This window comes from Schistocerca piceifrons, chromosome 1, assembly GCF_021461385.2.
Source record: "Schistocerca piceifrons isolate TAMUIC-IGC-003096 chromosome 1, iqSchPice1.1, whole genome shotgun sequence".
NCBI classification, from domain to species: Eukaryota; Metazoa; Arthropoda; class Insecta; order Orthoptera; family Acrididae; genus Schistocerca; species Schistocerca piceifrons.
The window spans coordinates 278,745,514-278,763,256 of record NC_060138.1 but is presented as its reverse complement, the minus strand read 5'-3'; the positions used below and the strand labels follow the sequence as shown (position 1 = coordinate 278,763,256).

Below are 17,743 nucleotides of genomic sequence, written 5' to 3'. Positions count from 1 at the left end.
TATCAATATTTTCATTATTACACATACAGTCTTGTGTTTGACTACACACGTTTGCTAGCTGTTTACTACTTTTGACTGTGCCTGATGACATACTCATTTTATGGTGTGTAATACTACATGGAAGCATAGACAGAGTTCCATTACATGTGTGTGTGTAATAATGTGATATAATGACTTGTCTTTCACAATAAAATTGTTCCAAAACATGTTGGGTTAAATAAATCACACAGTTTAGACAGCTGGTATGTAGTTATGCCTATACTGACAATAGTATTCTTGCAAAGTGAGAAAAATTATTGCTTTGGACACAGAAAAATAAATACACCACAACCTTTTTTCTATTTATTTTTTTAATTTTGCCAATCATTTCACATAATGTTAGCAGTTCACAAAATCTTCCTCTGGCATATGAAAAGAACTAGTAGCCTCTTAACTTTTCATTTAATAACTTGATGATTCAAAACAGATATATGCACAAAATATGTAGTTTAAGATTATTTTTGATCAAATGTACTCGCTGAATTAAAATTTCAGGGTTAAGAGTAACTTTATTAGTAACAAAATAGTTAAACACTTTTTGAAGACGACTGCCAACAGCTGCTATGTATTTAATAAAATGCATGATAGGGAGTTGTCTATAAGTCCTTTATTATCACTACTGGTTTCAGTTAATAACTCTCTTATATATCATGCCACGTCATTGCCATATTTATAAGACATGACATGACATGATATGATATAATATGATATATAATAATTTATGAATTTTTATAACCCCATGATGGTGATATGAAGGACATACAGATATCTGCATGTTATTTATTTCATACAGTAAAATAGTGTTGCTATACAATTTATCATATCTCATGATTAATAAGAAGTCCTATTTTCAAATCTGCATAAAAGAAGAATGGAAATATAGCATTAAGGTAACTGTAATGATACACTGTCTAAGATTTTGAACACCAATTTTCACTATCACAATATGGAGCATATTTTGTGTAACATAATACACTATTATAATGAGTTTTTTTCACATCAGATAAATGATATTTTCGTAAGAGGGCCCAACATTAGAACACGTAATTCAGGAAATCATTTATGACATTAGGTAAATTATATTTCTTCAGGCGTGACAGACAGTAATGTCTACGAATTACAATACGGCAGAGCTTTGAAAGTGAACTTGGCGCTAATACTTCTGGAACACTCAAGTAGTTTTCTGATGTTTCCTCTTCCAGGTTTTGCTGACTTTCTCCAGTGAGACCTTCAAAATTAAGAATTGTACAATAAAATTGTTATATAAAAGGATATTACAAATTACCCAATAGCTACAAATTCTGATATTTGTATTGCATCACAAGTAGATGTTTGCATCAATAGACTTCTGCCTTCAAGAGTACAGCCAAAATAGGTATAACAAAACAGAATATTTTCTAACAGTTGTTTGATGCAAATGCAGTCATAAATTTATAAACTATGGCAGTTTTTTTATTCTGTGTATTATTAAGTTTAAAAAACAATTTTACAGTCATAGGTGTATATAATGAAACTAAATTTTGTGCAAGTGAAGTGTCTCCTAACTAGCCACAAAAATTTGAGCAGAAATGACACATCCAAAAGTTTTTAAAATCTCAGAATTTCTTTTCAGGTAAAAAGGAAGATAGGAAACACAAAAATCTGTAAAAGTATTTGTACTGAAGTAAATAAAAATTGGCTTGAAACACAAGATAAATAATACAAAGGAAACGGCAAATGGTTTTCACTCATTCATGCATTGTGTTTTCTAAGTCCTAGCATGAAGCTCAATTTTCAGGGATGCATAATAGGTCAACATAAATACATCTGTCCACTGTATTGACAATAATGTATCACTGCACTAATCTGGATATGTTTTCCAGTATTCAGCAAGGAGTCATTGTCCAAGGATGTGATATTTAAGCAAGCTGTCTTGTTGACATTTTCAGGCAGTCCTAGTGACTGATATGTCTTGCACTGGTGCTGTCTTATATACTTCCTGTCCCTCACAGTCAAACTCTTGTCTGTGGTACCTGTAGCTGGTTCCTCTTGCAAGATACAGGAGGAAGGGCGCTACTGAGACATGAGTTCTGGTGCTCAGTCTCTGTGCCGCCACTGCTGGAATTGGGATATTGTTGACGCAGGGGACACATGTCTATACGGTGCGATCTACACTCTTCAGTTGGTGTGAATGGTTGAATTTCCTCTGCAGACTATTGTTACACTTGAAGCATACTCAGTGGTGGAGCCCAGGCATTACTTAGGTGGAAACCACGGCCTTTATTATTATTATCAGCTCATCATGTAGTTGGATGACTACAGATTCTTTTGAAACATAACCCCAAAATATGTTTGCCTGTTTTAACAACTTGATACCATTATAATTCATGCTATGTCCATAGGAGAGTGAGTGTTCTGCTACAACTGGCTTTGTTAGTTATTTCTTATCTGTGTGACTCTTGCGCTCTGTGCATCTTTCCTCCATTGTCTGGATGATCTGACCTACATATATATTCTCATACTGGCAAGGGTAGTGGTGTACTGCTGGTTTTTGGACATATACGTCATTCTTAACAGACTCATACATCTCACATTATGTTTCTGAAGTATTCTGTGAATTTTCATCAATACATTACTAATGTGAGGGATACAAACTGTTGCAACAGGTTTCTCTTCTTCTTTTGCAGGCTGTAGCCAAGGCTGCTTCAGTTTTATGCCACATTTGATCTGATGGTGGCTGTAACCACTCTCCTGGAAAAATGTCTTCAAGTGCTGCAGCTCCATTGTTAACCTCTCTTGGTCAACAATTATGTGAGCCTTGTGCACTAGTGTTGAGGACAGCCTCTTGTTATGAAGCGGCATGACAGTTGTAACCATGCGAATATAAACCTATGTGCATTAGTTTACATAAATGCTATGTCCTAGTTTATAATCCAATCTCCACTTGACTAGCATGTCCAAGAACAGAGGTTGCTGTTTTCTTCAACTTCTATAATGAACCTGATGTTATGGGGCAGTGAATTCAGATGCTGCACAAAGTCTTGTAGAAGCTGTCATTCTTGTGGCTTAATCATGAATGTCTTGTCCATGTGCTGGAAAAAGCATGAGGGTGACCAGACTGCTGACTCAACGCTTCTTCTTCAAATGCCCCCATGAACATGTTGGCTACCACTGATGACAGTGGGTACCCCATTGCCATTCCATTGGTCTGCAAGTATAGTTATTTGCATGAAACAGGTAATAAGTTGAAGTGAGAAGGAATTCAAAGAGTTTTGTCACTGATGACCCAACTTTCGCTCATACGAGACAGAGAGAGTATCTTACAGATGCCCTAGTAAAGAGAAAGACCATATCAATGCTCACCATGTTGTTTCCTTGGGCTATTCGGAAGCTCTGAAGCTGCTACACAAAATGCGCTAAATTCCATATGTGGTGCCGACATTTGACAACAAAGGAGTTGAGCACCATTGTCAGATGCTTTTCTAGCTTATATGTAAGTACAGTGCTGTTGCTTAGAATGGAGGGATTGGAGCCCCGTCTTTATGGACTTTAGGTTGGTTCACAAAGTCTTAGAGATCGAGCCAATACTGGATGAAGCCTTTTCGCCATTTTTTCTTGGAATGTTTTCTGGAGAATTTTCATTGAGTTCCTGTTCATGTGGTTTGCTGGATCTACTTGTACAATCAGGTAGGCATCATCTTCGAAGAGATCATATAGTTTTTTCTTTTATACTTGAAGTAGTAAAAGGACTGTAGAATTTACTTGTTTAAGTGGATTCCTCTCCTTCTTGAAGATGTTTGGTCTTGGGGGGAATAGCCTCTATGGGTGTACAACATGTTTCATGAAGCTTTTTGCCCACTGCATCTGACGGAAGAGGAACGGCAACCTGTTTCAACACATTGATAAGATTGGCCATTAGTGTGAAATTTAGTCCCATTCCATGTGATGATAATATTGCATCACGAAATGTTCTTCTAGTATTAGCTTAGCCTTGAGATGTTCATACTTTGTGGTACATGAATGATATGCTTGTGATCTGCTCACACCTACCATGGCACATGGATGATATGTTTGCGATCTGGCCACATCTACAAGAGCTTGTGCAATGTCTGAACTCGCTGCACCATAACATCAGGTTCATGACAGAGAATGAAGAAAACCAACCAACCTCTGCTATCAGACATGATAGTCAAGCAAAATTCAGATGCCACACTAGGACATAGCATTTACTGTAAACTAACACACAATGATTTATGTTTACATAGTTACAGCTCTCATGCCCCTTTACAATGAGAAAGTCTGCTCAGTATTCTAGTGTACAGGGCTTGTGAAATCTCTGACCAACATGGTTTAGCAGTGGAGTTGCAGCATCTGCAGACAGTTTTCCAGGATTGTTACAGCCACCATCAGATCAAACACAGCATAAAACTGAAAGTGCCTATGCAACAGCTTGCACGGGAAGAAAAAAACCTTTTGTAATGTTTATCCCTTAGCTTACATCAGTAACATAGCCATAAAAATAGGTTGAATACTCCACAAGTACAATATCATGTGCATATTTTGTCTGCTGCTGAAGAAAATTCCCTGGAGTTCTGTTAAGGATGACATAGGTCTCCAAAAACCTACTGCTGCCAGTGCCAGTGCAGAAAATGTATGCAGGTCAGAGTATCAGGACAACAGAGGAAATATATGGAATGCACAAGCATCACATAGATAAAGAACAATCAACAAAGTCAGTTGTGGCAGAGCACTGACTCTCCAGTGGATATAGCATGAATTATAATGATATAAAGTTGTTAAAACAGACCACTACATTTTGGGATTGTGTTTTAAAGGAATCTGTGAGGATTTGGTACAGGAAGTGATGAAAGATAGAGAGACTGGCTTCCAAGTAAGTAATGCCTGTGACCCAGCCTTGACTGTGCTCAAGGTGCAACAACAGTCTTTGGGAAAATCCATTCACATCAACCAAAGAGTTTACATCACAACACTTATATGCCCCACCTCCATAACTAACGCATCTCAACTGCTGTGGCAGTGGCACAGAGACTGAGGACTGCAGTTCATGTCCTGGCAGTGCACTTTCCTTTCCATCTCAACAGTGGAGTCTCCCATGGGTCTCATGGACCTGAGCTCAACAACAAGAGGAAGGTACTGTAGTATATGATACAGTGCCCAATGTATGACAAATTACACACCAGTACTACTTGAAGATAGCAACAAGTCAACTTGCTGAAATATCACACCATTTGGACAATACTACCTGGCTGAATACCTGAGAATCTTTCACAATGATTGTACACTAGGAATGCTTATAATCACATACCACTGCACTACTACATAATACTTGAACTAAAACAGGTTACACTTAGTAAAGTAATATTAGCTGAAAAGCTGCTACTTATAAAGCAAGTTTCTTCTTCCTCGATTTTATTAAACAACATCTGTTGATGTAATGTTGTTAGCTTAAAATGTGCACAACTGAATGACATTGCTCAGAGAATAACAGTTATCTACATGTATGCCAATACAAATTTGTCCACAGTAAAATTTTGACTCACTTGCAGTTAACAAGAATTTTCAATCATTGAGTCTAGATACTTAGTAAAAGTCACAGCTAATCAGGAATGCTTTAAACTTTCTTTTGAGTTTGTAAATATTCACATTTTGTTACTGTACATTTAAGGGAAACTTGCTGGAACCTTTGCATTAGAAAATAACACTGAACACATGCCTCAGAGGCAAACATTACATGAAAATTATTTTTAAGCATTGTGTGACACATTTAACCTGCTGAAAACCCTGATGTGCCCTGTGTCATCGGAAAGCAAGCACAAAAAGTCTATTAATGATTAGCATTTCAAACACAGAGCAAATAATTGTAGCCTTAAGGGGGAATGGAAGCAGAGTATAAAAGGATCAACTTATGCAATCAGTGTGCCTGCATATATGAAAAAAAATGTAGTTTCCTATGACTATAATATCAATGAGTCACTGCTGCTGGAATTGGTAAACTCATCCAAATACCTAGGTGTAACACTTTGTAGAGATATGAAATGGAAAAATCACATAGCTTCAGTCTTGGGTAAAGCAGGTGGTAGACTTTGGTTTATAGGTAGAATAGTGGGCATGTGCCGTCAATCTACAAAAGAGATTGCTTACAAATCACTCGTGTGACCCATACTAGAATATTGCTGAAGTGTGTGGGACCCATACTAGATAGGACTAACAGGAGATATTGAATACATACAGAGAAGTTCAGCATGAATGTTCACAGGTTTGTTAAATACATGGGAAAGTGTCACAGAGATACTGAAATGGCAGACAAACATGAACTATCTCAAGAATGACTATTAACAAAGTTTCATGAACTGGCTTTAAATGGTTACTCTAGGGGTATACTACAACCCCCTATGTATCACTCACACAGCGATTGTGAGAATAAGATTAGAATAACCACTGCATGCACAGAAGCAGTCAAAGAATCATTCCTCCCAAGTACCGTATGTGAATGGAGCAACAAGAAACCCTAATAAGTAGTACAATGAGATATACCCTCTGCCATGCACCTCATGGTGGTTTGCAGAATGTACATGAAGATGTAGATGCAGATGCCTCAAGGCTGTATTCTACAAGTTGTAGGTCTGGTAGCCAGTGATGGAACAGGGTGCATCCATCTGCAGATTGTGGCGCACATTGGATCAAATGATGCCTGTCAGCTGAACTTTTAAGTTCACACTTACATTGCTCCAGTGACTGGGAGAGGAGGTTGGGAAGTCCAGACTTGTTTATAGAATGTCAATAAAGCTCACAGTCTGCAGCACCATTCTCAGAACTCATTAGTTAGTTGTAACTGCCAGAAATTTTATACCTTTGGGCGAATGATCACAAAATTATTTTGCTGCATACTGAACTTCTTTCTGAGCTACAGAAAGAATTAATAATTGGTAATAAAGATTATTCCTCCCTCTAGTATTGTAGTTTTTCTCAGACTGTAACAGATTATTTATGAACTGCTTGCTTTTTGCAATATTATGCCCCCCGAGTCTAATAAAGCTTTTATCAGAGACTTCGATGGTTCTTCAATATGCTAGGCTGCAGCTAAGAACTGAAGGGTCCCCTAAATGGGACAAGCACATTATGTACATCATCCGAGATGGCTACCCTAATTTATTACTATGTGTTCAGTTTGACACTATAATCTTAGAGATTAGGCTACTTGCAGTATCATCAATGACTGCACTGTGGCACACACAGCATTTTACAGCCAGGAATTAGAGTGCATTCAGCTCACAGCCAATAGGTGGTGGCACCACTGCCACTTAACAGCACAGGTGCAACCACCCCTAAACCACTTCCGCAGTAACCGCAGCAACTCCAGCCAGTGTATATATGAAAAATAGCAAACTATCAACTACAGGTCAATTCACCACACCATGCCACTGTGGGCTCACCAGCAACCTGTGTACTCCTGCGCACCTGGACTAGATAGAAGCACATGCCTGTTACAGATGGCAGTGTGAAGTCAGGCTGCAGTCTCGCAAAGTGTTTGGACTTACTGCTTCTAACTATGGAGATATACAACCTTGAAGTGACAGTGTTGTATGATTCTGATAGGGACTCAGTGTACAATTCCATCTGACAATATTTGTATTCAGACATTGTGTGAACTTCAGTTGAGAGATTAAAATTTGTTTTTCCATTCACGCCTCTTGTCTTTGTTGTTCACATTTCCCAGATACAGCACTAGTCTCCATCCACTCTAGATACTCGTAGCTGTAGGAGAACAAAATGCTAGTATAAGACTCAAAAGAAATGTACCCAAAGATGAGACTATTGACATCCTAGTGATCAACTACTGAAGCATTTGCAACAATATCCTGGAGCTTGATGCACTCCTAAAAAGGAGCAGAGCTCATGTAATATTAGGTTCAGAAAGCTAACTAAAACCCAAAATTGACTGCACCGAGATTTTTGGGCTGAATCTAACTATGTCAAAAGGATAGGCTAATGGGAAATGGAGGTGGTGCATTTATAGCACTAGACATGAAACTCAAATCAACTGAGGTAGAAACTGAACCTGCATTTGAGATCATTTCGGCAAAGGTCAGTATGAAGAGGGGGCATAAATTTGTAGATGTGTCCTTCTATAAATCATTTGACTTCCTTCCTAGATGTGACTCAAAACTTTAAAGACAACCTCAGCTCGCTAGTACGTATGTACACAATCATACTGCTATAATGGTTGGTTTGCAAAATAATGCTAAATGTTTTTTTTTTCTCTGAAAACAACCTAGAAGAAAGAGTTTGGTAGCTGTCTCCAGACAGAAATACATTAGATCAACTAGTAACAATCAGACTTGACATTTTTGAGGATGCGGCAGTTATAGCAGCAATGATTACCAATGTCTTTTTTTCCCAATATTTTCTCTATTCCTTAGAAGGGAAATTTCCTTTGTGGGTTCAAAGTGAGTAAAGTTTTTTTTCTAGAAATAACACTTCCACAATACTAAGGCCACCTAAAACAAGCAAGAATATACGACAGTTCATGAGGAAAGAACCATCTCTCACCAGTTTCAAAAAGTCAATTGCACCACTGGGGACATCTCAAAGAAACATTCCACATGGGAAAAATATATTAAAAATGATGCTGTGACTTACCAAATGAGAAAGCACTGGTAAATAGACACAATAAAAAACACACAAACACACACACAAATTTCAAGCTTTCGCAACCCATGGTTGCTTCATCAGGGAAGAGGGAAGGAGAGGGAAAGACGAAAGGATGTGGGTTTCAAGGGAGAGGGTAAGGAGTCATTCCAATCCCGGGAGCAGAAAGACTTACCTTAGGGGGGAAAAAAGGACAGGTACACACACACACACACACACACACACACACACACACACACACATATCCCGGGATTGGAATGACTCCTTACCCTCTCCCTTAAAACCCACATCCTTTCGTCTTTCCCTCTCCTTCCTTCTTTCCTGATGAAGCAACCGTGGGTTGCGAAAGCTTGAAATTTGTGTGTGTGTTTGTGTGTTTTTATTGTGTCTATCTACCAGCGCTTTCTCATTTGGTAAGTCACAGCATCTTTTAATTAAAGTGAGGGAGTGGATTTCATCTTATTTACTGGTTTAATAGCTGTGAGACAATAATACTTATTTTGGATTATGGTGTAACAGACAGCACTAGTCAGTCATTTCCAACACTCAGGTACTAAGAAAAACTGTCACTATAGCTATGGTATATTGTTTAGAGGTCTTTTTTCTCATCTTGTCCCCATTCCAATTTGAACTTTAGGCCAAACTGAGAAGTGGAATGTAGTTCACTGATGACTTCCACATAACCAGTATCAGCACATTCACATGGAGAGGTAAGTTATTTCAAGTATGGAGAACAGCCCAGTTTTGATAACAGGATAGATAGTTTATCCTTTGGTGACATGACAAACTGACAAATTAGTTGTAGTCATTTTACCTCCTAATTAATGTACGTGAAGAAGAGCTCTTTGACACATTACATGTTGATGCTTTTTGGAGGAGCCAACATTTTTTGATATTACAAAAGGTGAAATTTGAGCAGAACTAGAGTTGAAATGAAAGTGATAAGAATTTGCTTTTAAAATACACCATCCGACAAAAAAGTGAAGCACCCAGAAGAGAAGGAGAAAACTAAATGAAGCTTCACAGGTTGAGAGATTATGTGATGTTATTTCGTTGATTACAAAACTGAGTTAAACGTACAAATGACGTGGCAGTATAAGTCCACTTTTCAGTATGATCCTGCACCCCCTCTGGCCTGTACAAATGCACTGATTTTATCGGGGAACATGTCACAAAGCTGATGTATATGTTCCTATGGCAAGCTGGCTCACAACTATTATAACTGGTCCTTGACGTCCTAGATATAGGCACTGAGACAGAGCTGATGTCTGATCTGATCCCACACATGTTCTATTGGGAACAGATATGTGGATCTTGCTGGCCACAAGAGTACCTCAACATCACATAGACAGTTCACAGAGACATGTGCCATGCGTGGATGAGTGTGGTAATGTTGAAACACTGCACCATAATACTGTTACATAATAGGTAACACATACCAGCTGTGACCTCAAGTCATACCTGACGGCTCTCCACAACATCATACCAGGAGTAACATCACTGTGTATTTCCAAGACACTGGAAGGATAGGACCTCACTAGACATTGCTACCTTACTCACCAAAGATGGTCATGTGTGGTAGAGCAGAATCACAATTCATTACTGGACACAATGCAACGCAATTCATCACCAGTCCATGATTCCTTACCATGGCATCACTCCAAATGCAGCTGTTTGTGCTGTAGATTTAATGGCAGCCTATGAGTGTGATGGTAATTCCATGATCCAACCACTGCTAGTCTCCAACCAATGATACGGGATGACACAGAATGTAGCTGGAAATCCACTACTGGTTCTTCAATGGCAGACACAGATGTGAAGTGTTTACAGTTGCTTGGTGCACAATACAATGATCCTCCCTTGTGGTGGCCATATACGGCCAACCAAAATTTTTAGGAGAAGTGTACCGGCCCTCTCATTTGTGTGAGGCCCAACAGGGCCTCTTTCAAACTTAGTCCAGAGCTGATAACACTGTCTGAAATGAGTACACAGCATCTCTGTTTTCTTCACAGTGATCACTCTACAATTGATGCTGTTCACACCCCTTATATACCCTACAACACCTGGTAACAACCATAAACATGAACAACATTAATGTGCCCTACTGGCCATTACCCCTGTAATAGATAACTGTAACCCACTGATGGCGTGTGTGTGTGTGTGTGTGTGTGTGTGTGTGTGTGTGTGTGTGTGTGTGTGTACAAAGTTAAATTGACATCCAACCATGTCTTCTGGATGATTCACATCTTTTATCAGGCAGTGTATCTCTCTTCTCCTGTTTCTCAAAAATCAAAAAGAGTGCAATATTTGTCCAAGTCGAACTTCTGCACCGTCTTTTATTACATTCCTCAATCTACAGCAGCTTCAGTTTTTCACAGTTTTAAATAGTTAAAAACTGTCCTTTAATCAATGCAAGTATGGGCTGTAAGGTAGTTTCCCATCTCCAAAATTCAGAGAAAGAAGGTATTGGGTGAGAGGAACCATATAGTCTGTGTGGTGTATCAGGCACTCCTGTCCTTTGAGTCATGATGTTAAACATGTTCAGCAACCAGGTACCAGGTGTCCTCAATGTGCACAATCTTTCTATGGCCATTCCACTGTATTTCCAGTTAACAATCTGATACCACTGCTGTAACAACTATCTTCTTTTCATATGTTACATCCAGCAATAATGCTACCCATGTGCTATTTATAATACACTGTGTTTTTAAATCTTTAGCCAGAGTCTACAGCAGAATTTCTCACTTGATTCCTTTATCTGAACTTGACTCTGACACTTGTATCAGCTTGGAAGGAGTGTGTCATGCATATCAGCTGGGTAACAACACTGATTCCAACACAGAAGATATCAAAATTATCAGTTAAAGAGGACTGGGTTGGATTGATGGGTCTAAAAGACCCAAGCTATGAGGTCATCAGTCCCTCCATACTACAAGTGTCAAATGAAAAAGAGTGCTAAGGCAGGAAGGAGACATAAGACTAATCCTGATGAACTGTGTGTGTGTGTGTGTGTGTGTGTGTGTTTGGATCTGATGGGCATCCAATGGTGAGGGCTTCAGCGTCCTTATAATTATAAAAACAAACTAATATGGAGAGGAATCAAAAGTGTTGTACACACATGCACTCAAAATGACCACACAGTCACTCTGTATCACATGCACTAAAACCAATTAGGAGGGAAGAGAGCTAATCAAGAAATTAAAACACAGAGAAAACAAAACACAGACGAACTAAAAGAAAGCACAGGGAAATGTGACTGGCTGACCACTTACAAAAATCTAGGGTGTACCAGCCACCCTTTGACACATTTAGAATCTCTCCCTAAGATTTTGTTAAAAGCGTTGGACAATTCACAAAACTTTAAAACCCTAACCACATTCGTTTGATCATCACATAAAATAGATGGCAAATCTGACGCAGTCCGCTGGTCAGCAAATAAAATGCAGTCCAATAAGATATGGTGCACTGTGATCTGCATGCCGCAAGCACCGAACATTGGAGGGTCCTCTCGCTGAAGTAAGAATCCATGTGTCATAGGGTTGCAGCCTATGTGAAGCAAGTAAGAAGGACCTCGTCCCACCGACGTGGCTCGAAGGAAGTACTCCACAGCTGAATTGTGAGCTTGATGACACAGAGCTTGTTATCAGTCACTGCCAGACACTTGTTTTCCTATTGACACATGACTTTGTACCTCAACAGCGAGGAGACAGCATGCAGGGGGATAGCACACCGAAATACCAGAGGATCAAGACACACCTCCTTGGCTGCTTGATTTGCCCTTTCATTCCCCACAGTTCCAATGTGCCACAGTACCCATCAGAAAGACACCTCCTTCCCCATTCATTGTAGTTGTAGGAGGGCATCCTAGATATTCTGGGTTATTGTATCTGCTGTGTACAAACATTGGAAAGAATAAAGGGCACTCAGAGAATATGAGCAGACAAGAAATCAAGCACCGGGAGCACATCTCATCTGTTCCAGTGGTCACAAGATTGCATATAATTCTGCATCAGAGACATTAAATGCTGGAGGCATTCTGATCTTGAGGACACGATCTGGGAAAATGACAGGGCAACCAACAGAGTCCCATAGCTTAGACATTTACATGGTCATGGTACTCAGATAAAATAACAGAGAATATTGCAATAAAAATGGAAGCAGGAGTGCTATCTCTCCTGTACCACACCAAATCTAAAATCACTCTGAGTCTCTCTGGTAACCACAGTAGCAGGTGGTTAAAACCCTGGACTTAGGGTTGTACTGGCTCCACACTGACTCCAACACACACTGCATGTGGATCCCAAATGGCAGTGTGGCTCATGGATGGTTGAAAAAAAGGCATTCCAGAGGTGGAAGAGCAACAGTATGGCGTGCAGGTGAAGTTGGAGCTGCAAGGAACTTACGGGCCTGACGCAGCATGAGGAGCTGGTGCCAGATGGTAAGTGTGGGTTCCCCCGCCTCAGCACAGACGCTAGGTATGGGACTGGTCCGATAAGCGACCGTGGCCAGCCAAATCCCCTCACGATCGACAGTGGCAATGATACGCAGGTAATAGGGCCTTGCTGACCCATACACCATGCAACCATAGACCAAAAGCACAATAAAACTGAAGGAGACAAGCCCTATCCACTCCCAAAGATCTGTGGCTAAGACATTTGGTGATGTTCAGTGCCTTTAGGGTACTGGCTTTCAGGTCTTGCAGGTGTGGTAACCATGGCAATCGGGAGTTAAAAATGAGGCTCAGAAACTGCACTGTCTCTCTAAAATGTAGGATGGTGTCCCTCATAGTCACAGCAGTCAAATTAAAAAGACAATGAGAACAATTAAAATGAACACATACACACACACTGACCTGCAGAAAACCGAAAACCTGTCTTTACACCCCACTCTTCTAACCACCGCACTTTAAGTTGCAACTAATGGCTCGCCATTGCAACACTAGAGGAGGAACAGAAAACAGCAAAATCATTTACAAATAAGGAGCAATGTACAGGACTCCTTACCATAGATGTGACATTGTTGATGGTTATGGCAAAGAGGGTAACACTTAAAATACTGCCTTGAGGAACACCATTCACCTGCTCAAATCGATTAGACAGTGTGTCACCAACCCAGATCCTAAAAAAACAGTGAGACAGAAAAGACCGTATGAAGATGGGGAGGTGGCCACAAAAGCCCCATTGATGCAGCTGTTTGAGAATACAGTGTTTCCAAGTAGTATTGTATGCCTTACTTATATCAAAGAATATGTCGATACAGTGATGCTTATGGAGGAAAGCCTGCTGAACTGCCGCCTCTAGGAGGGTCAGATTGTCGACAGTGGACTGAAATCTTCAGAATCCACACTGAAAACAGCTAAGGAGTTGACTGGTCTCTAACAACCAGACCAGATGACGGTTAACCATTCGCTCCAGGGTCTTTCCTACACAGCTCATTAAGGTGACACTCTGATAAGTACTGGGACAGGTGCAGTCCTTTCCCGGTTTGAGGAGAGGGATCAGAATTGCCTCCCTCCAAGAGTTGAAGAAGTTGCCTGTCTGCCATATTACATTAAAACATTTGAGCAGGATTTCCTTTGATACTGCTGGCAAAAGTCTTAGGATGCAGTACCAGATTTGGTCATGACCGGTTGCAGTGTCATGAATCTCGGTCAGGTCTGATTTAAGCTCCCACATGGAGAAAGGGGAGTTGTATATCTCAGAACTACTGGACCTTAAGTCCAACTTTTTCCTCTCTACAATCACACGATAGTGACGAAATGACAGATCCTGGCTTGCATTGGCAGTAGTTTGTGCAAAATGTTTGGCCAGCATCTGAGCAACGTCTCCGGGTGTTGTTTGGAGGCACCCATGTTTCAGCACTCCTATCGGTAAATGGCTGCATTTACCAGAAATCCTCCAGATGGCTTCCCATACTTTTATAGAGGAAGTGGAATGATTGATAAGAGTCCAGGAACACTTGCAATGTGCTTTTCTTACTCTCGCTAATGATACGTCGAGCCTTGGAACTTGCGACTCGAAAGGCTCTAAGGTAGTCTGCTGTTGGTCGGCATTTAAAATGTCAAAGAGCTGCACGCCTTTCCCGGATCGCGGGATCGAATTCATCTGTCTACCAAGATACTGGTTGCCTCCTAAGATGACTTGATGACTGTGGGATGGAGAAGTCAGCAGCACAATGGATCACTCATGTGATGTGGTCCACCCATCCTTGGACACTGTCGCAGTGTTCGAACACAGCCAGCTGCCTGAAACGCATCCAGTTAGCACTGCTGACCATCAATTTTGGGGGCTTAGCTTCAGGTGGCGAGCCATTTAGTAGGTGAAGGCAGATTGAGAAGTGGTCACTGAAATGAAGGTCGTCAATGACCTCCTACTGAACGGAGCTGGTGAGGGCGGGAGAACAGAAAGATAGGTCAATGGCTGAGAATGACCCAGTAACAGTAGAGAAATGTGTGCGAGTACCCATTTTGAAGATGCACAGCTCGTGAGATGTCATGAGGCCCTCCAAAATCTGACCCCGAGGGCAAGTACTGGTCGAGCCCCACAGGACATGGTGGGCATTGAAGTCTCCCAGGAGTTGTGCGATAAAATTTGTGAAAGCTTCAGAGTCTAGTGCATCTTGTGGGGATAAATACAGTGAGCAAACAGTGATCCTTCGATACACTTGAATTTGAACTGCAACTGCTTGCAGAACAGAAAGAGAGGTTGATGGCTGAGGATGACCCAGTAACAGTAGAGAAATGTGTGTGAGTACCCATGTTGAGTAGCCAAGGGGGAAACAGAGGAGTGGTTTGTATTAGTGACAAACACTGTGATACCTCCCTTGGCCCTTTCCCCCCACAGGTCATCCTAGTGGTATAGCGTATATTCCTGTAGCGCAGGGACATCTGTATCTTTAAAATGTGTTTCTTGTAAACAAAAGCACAAAGGATGTGCCTGTGCTAGGAATTTCAGTTCCTTCACATGAGTCCTGAACCCATTCGTGCTCCACTGCAGTATGGAAGCCATGTCATCAGTCCCTATCTTTGCACCGGGAAGGTGAAGCACTTGAAGAGTGAGCGGACTGGAGGGGCTGCCTGGATCCAAGGCATCTAACTCCATGATATCCTCTTCATCAGTCAGACAGGAAAGAATGACTTCCGACGGCACTCAGGACAACTTTTGACCCAAATGTCATGAGCCTTTCCCTGCAACCTGTCCCTTCGAAGATGAGGGGGAAAGGGGGCATTGAGAGGCACTCTGATTTTCTTGTACCTTCTGGATGCTTGTTGCTCAACAGTTGTTGGTCTCTCCTGATGCAGCTGCCTGGATTGCTTTGTTCTTACTCTTTTTCCCTTGGCATGTAAATGTGCAAGTACAGATGCACAGTGGAAGAATATGAAGTGGCAAAGACAGGGGGTTTCATCACCTTATATTCGTTTTTGGATTCAGCATAGGGGATCCACTTTGTTACTTTTATTTGCTGTATTTTGCGTTCTTCAGCAAAAACAGGGCAATCTCGGATCCAGACTGGGTGGTTCCCAGAGCAGTTGATGCAGATCACTGGAGGTGGGCAGTCAGTCTCAGTGTCACAAGCAGCTTTTCAGTAGTTCCCACAGATCAATTCACCTTTACAACTCATGGTTGTAGAGCTGAAAAACTGGCATTTAAAGGTAAATTTATAGGTAAATATGGGTTTGGAATGTAAGGCCGAACATTAAGTCGAAGGAACACTGCCATTAGATATTCAGGCAGTGCCGGAGAATTGAGTGTGACAATGAAAGTGGCAGTCTTTGCAGTTGCTCCATTATTCGTGTGCCTTCATTGCTCCACATCGACTATTCCCTGAGATGCCCATTCTTCCTTCAGTTCAGCTATGTCCATGTCCATGATATCTCAGCATGTGATAATGCCCTTACTGGAGTTGAGAGAGGTGTTCATGTCAATAATGATATCATAATTACCCAGTTTCTGTGATTTCTTAAGAAGGTCTACCTGCTCTGACTTGTTAATTTTGACCAACAATGAGCCATTACGCAATCATTTTACAGATTTTAATGTTCTAGCAAGGCCTTCCAAACACTTCTGGGTATAAAATGGGGACACTTTTTCAAATGTCCCCTCCTTCCTCTTTATCACCAGAAACACACTGTAATATCTGACTCCATGAGCTCTGTTACTACAGTCCAAAGTATTCTTATTATCAGGAGGACTAGCTTCTCCCATTCTTTTGGATGAATGGATGTGAATCCTCCCAGGTGGTACACCCTTCCCGCTGGGAGGAGAAGAAGATGATTTCGAGGTTTGCATCTCAGTCCCATGAGCAGCTAGGGAAATAAGGGTCCACTCAGACATAGCCCTGCATGCCTGAGTAAACGTTATACAACTGAGGCGCGGCAGGTTTCTCAGAGGTTGCCCGATTATGACTGTTCCACCTCAACAGCCATGCATTCCATCAGCATGCAGCACACCTTCAGATTGAGGGTTTTGTTTTTTTTTTTTTTTTTTTTTTTTTTTTTTTTTTTTTTTTTTTACAGAGATTTATCCCATCCTTGCAATCCAGGTGGTCAAGCCAAGAACCCTATTCCCTTAGACACACAATGTACCACCACTGCATGGGGATCGCTGGTGCATGCCTAAAGCTTATGGTGACTGGGGACTGGTGGCATTTAGCAGTTCCTAGCTCAGGAACCCAGGGCTGCCAAGCTCGAACCCAGCAAATCAATGCTGAGCCCTTGAGAGCTCCTGATGAACCCAAATGTAACCAATAACCAATAAAACCACAAGATAGAAACAAGTCAAATTAAGAGAGAGGTAAGAGTGTGAAGATGGGCTAGATGCTGCACTCAGAAAGCAACTGGAGGCCCCTGGGACATGTTATGCAATTGGCGATGCACCCTATGTATCCAGCCAGTGTTGCCTCACCCTAAATCAGTATAATCTCTGGAAAGAAAACAATGGCACAGAGACAGAGTAAACCAATGACAGATCTAAAAGAATAAGACAAACTGAAAAAAGTTGAAGAGCAGAAGCCAGGCCACACCACTAAGCAAGGGCAGCCATGGGCAACCATGGGT

The 17,743-nt window shown here is 41.0% G+C and overlaps 1 protein-coding gene across 3 annotated transcripts in view; it reads right to left on the bottom strand.

The window, feature by feature from the left end:
* Window positions 1-391: 391 nt before the first annotated feature.
* The window catches only part of LOC124784441 (ankyrin-1-like), a 310,421-nt gene continuing 293,069 nt past the window's right edge, over window positions 392-17,743 (bottom strand). The window contains exon 11 of one of the 3 annotated variants that reach the window (XM_047254102.1): window positions 392-1,267. In XM_047254102.1, the coding sequence (XP_047110058.1) occupies window positions 1,074-1,267 (194 nt within the window). In that variant the 3' untranslated portion in view covers window positions 392-1,073. The remainder of the gene's footprint in view (window positions 1,268-17,743) is intronic. The other 2 variants (XM_047254101.1, XM_047254100.1) reach the window with 2 other exon arrangements.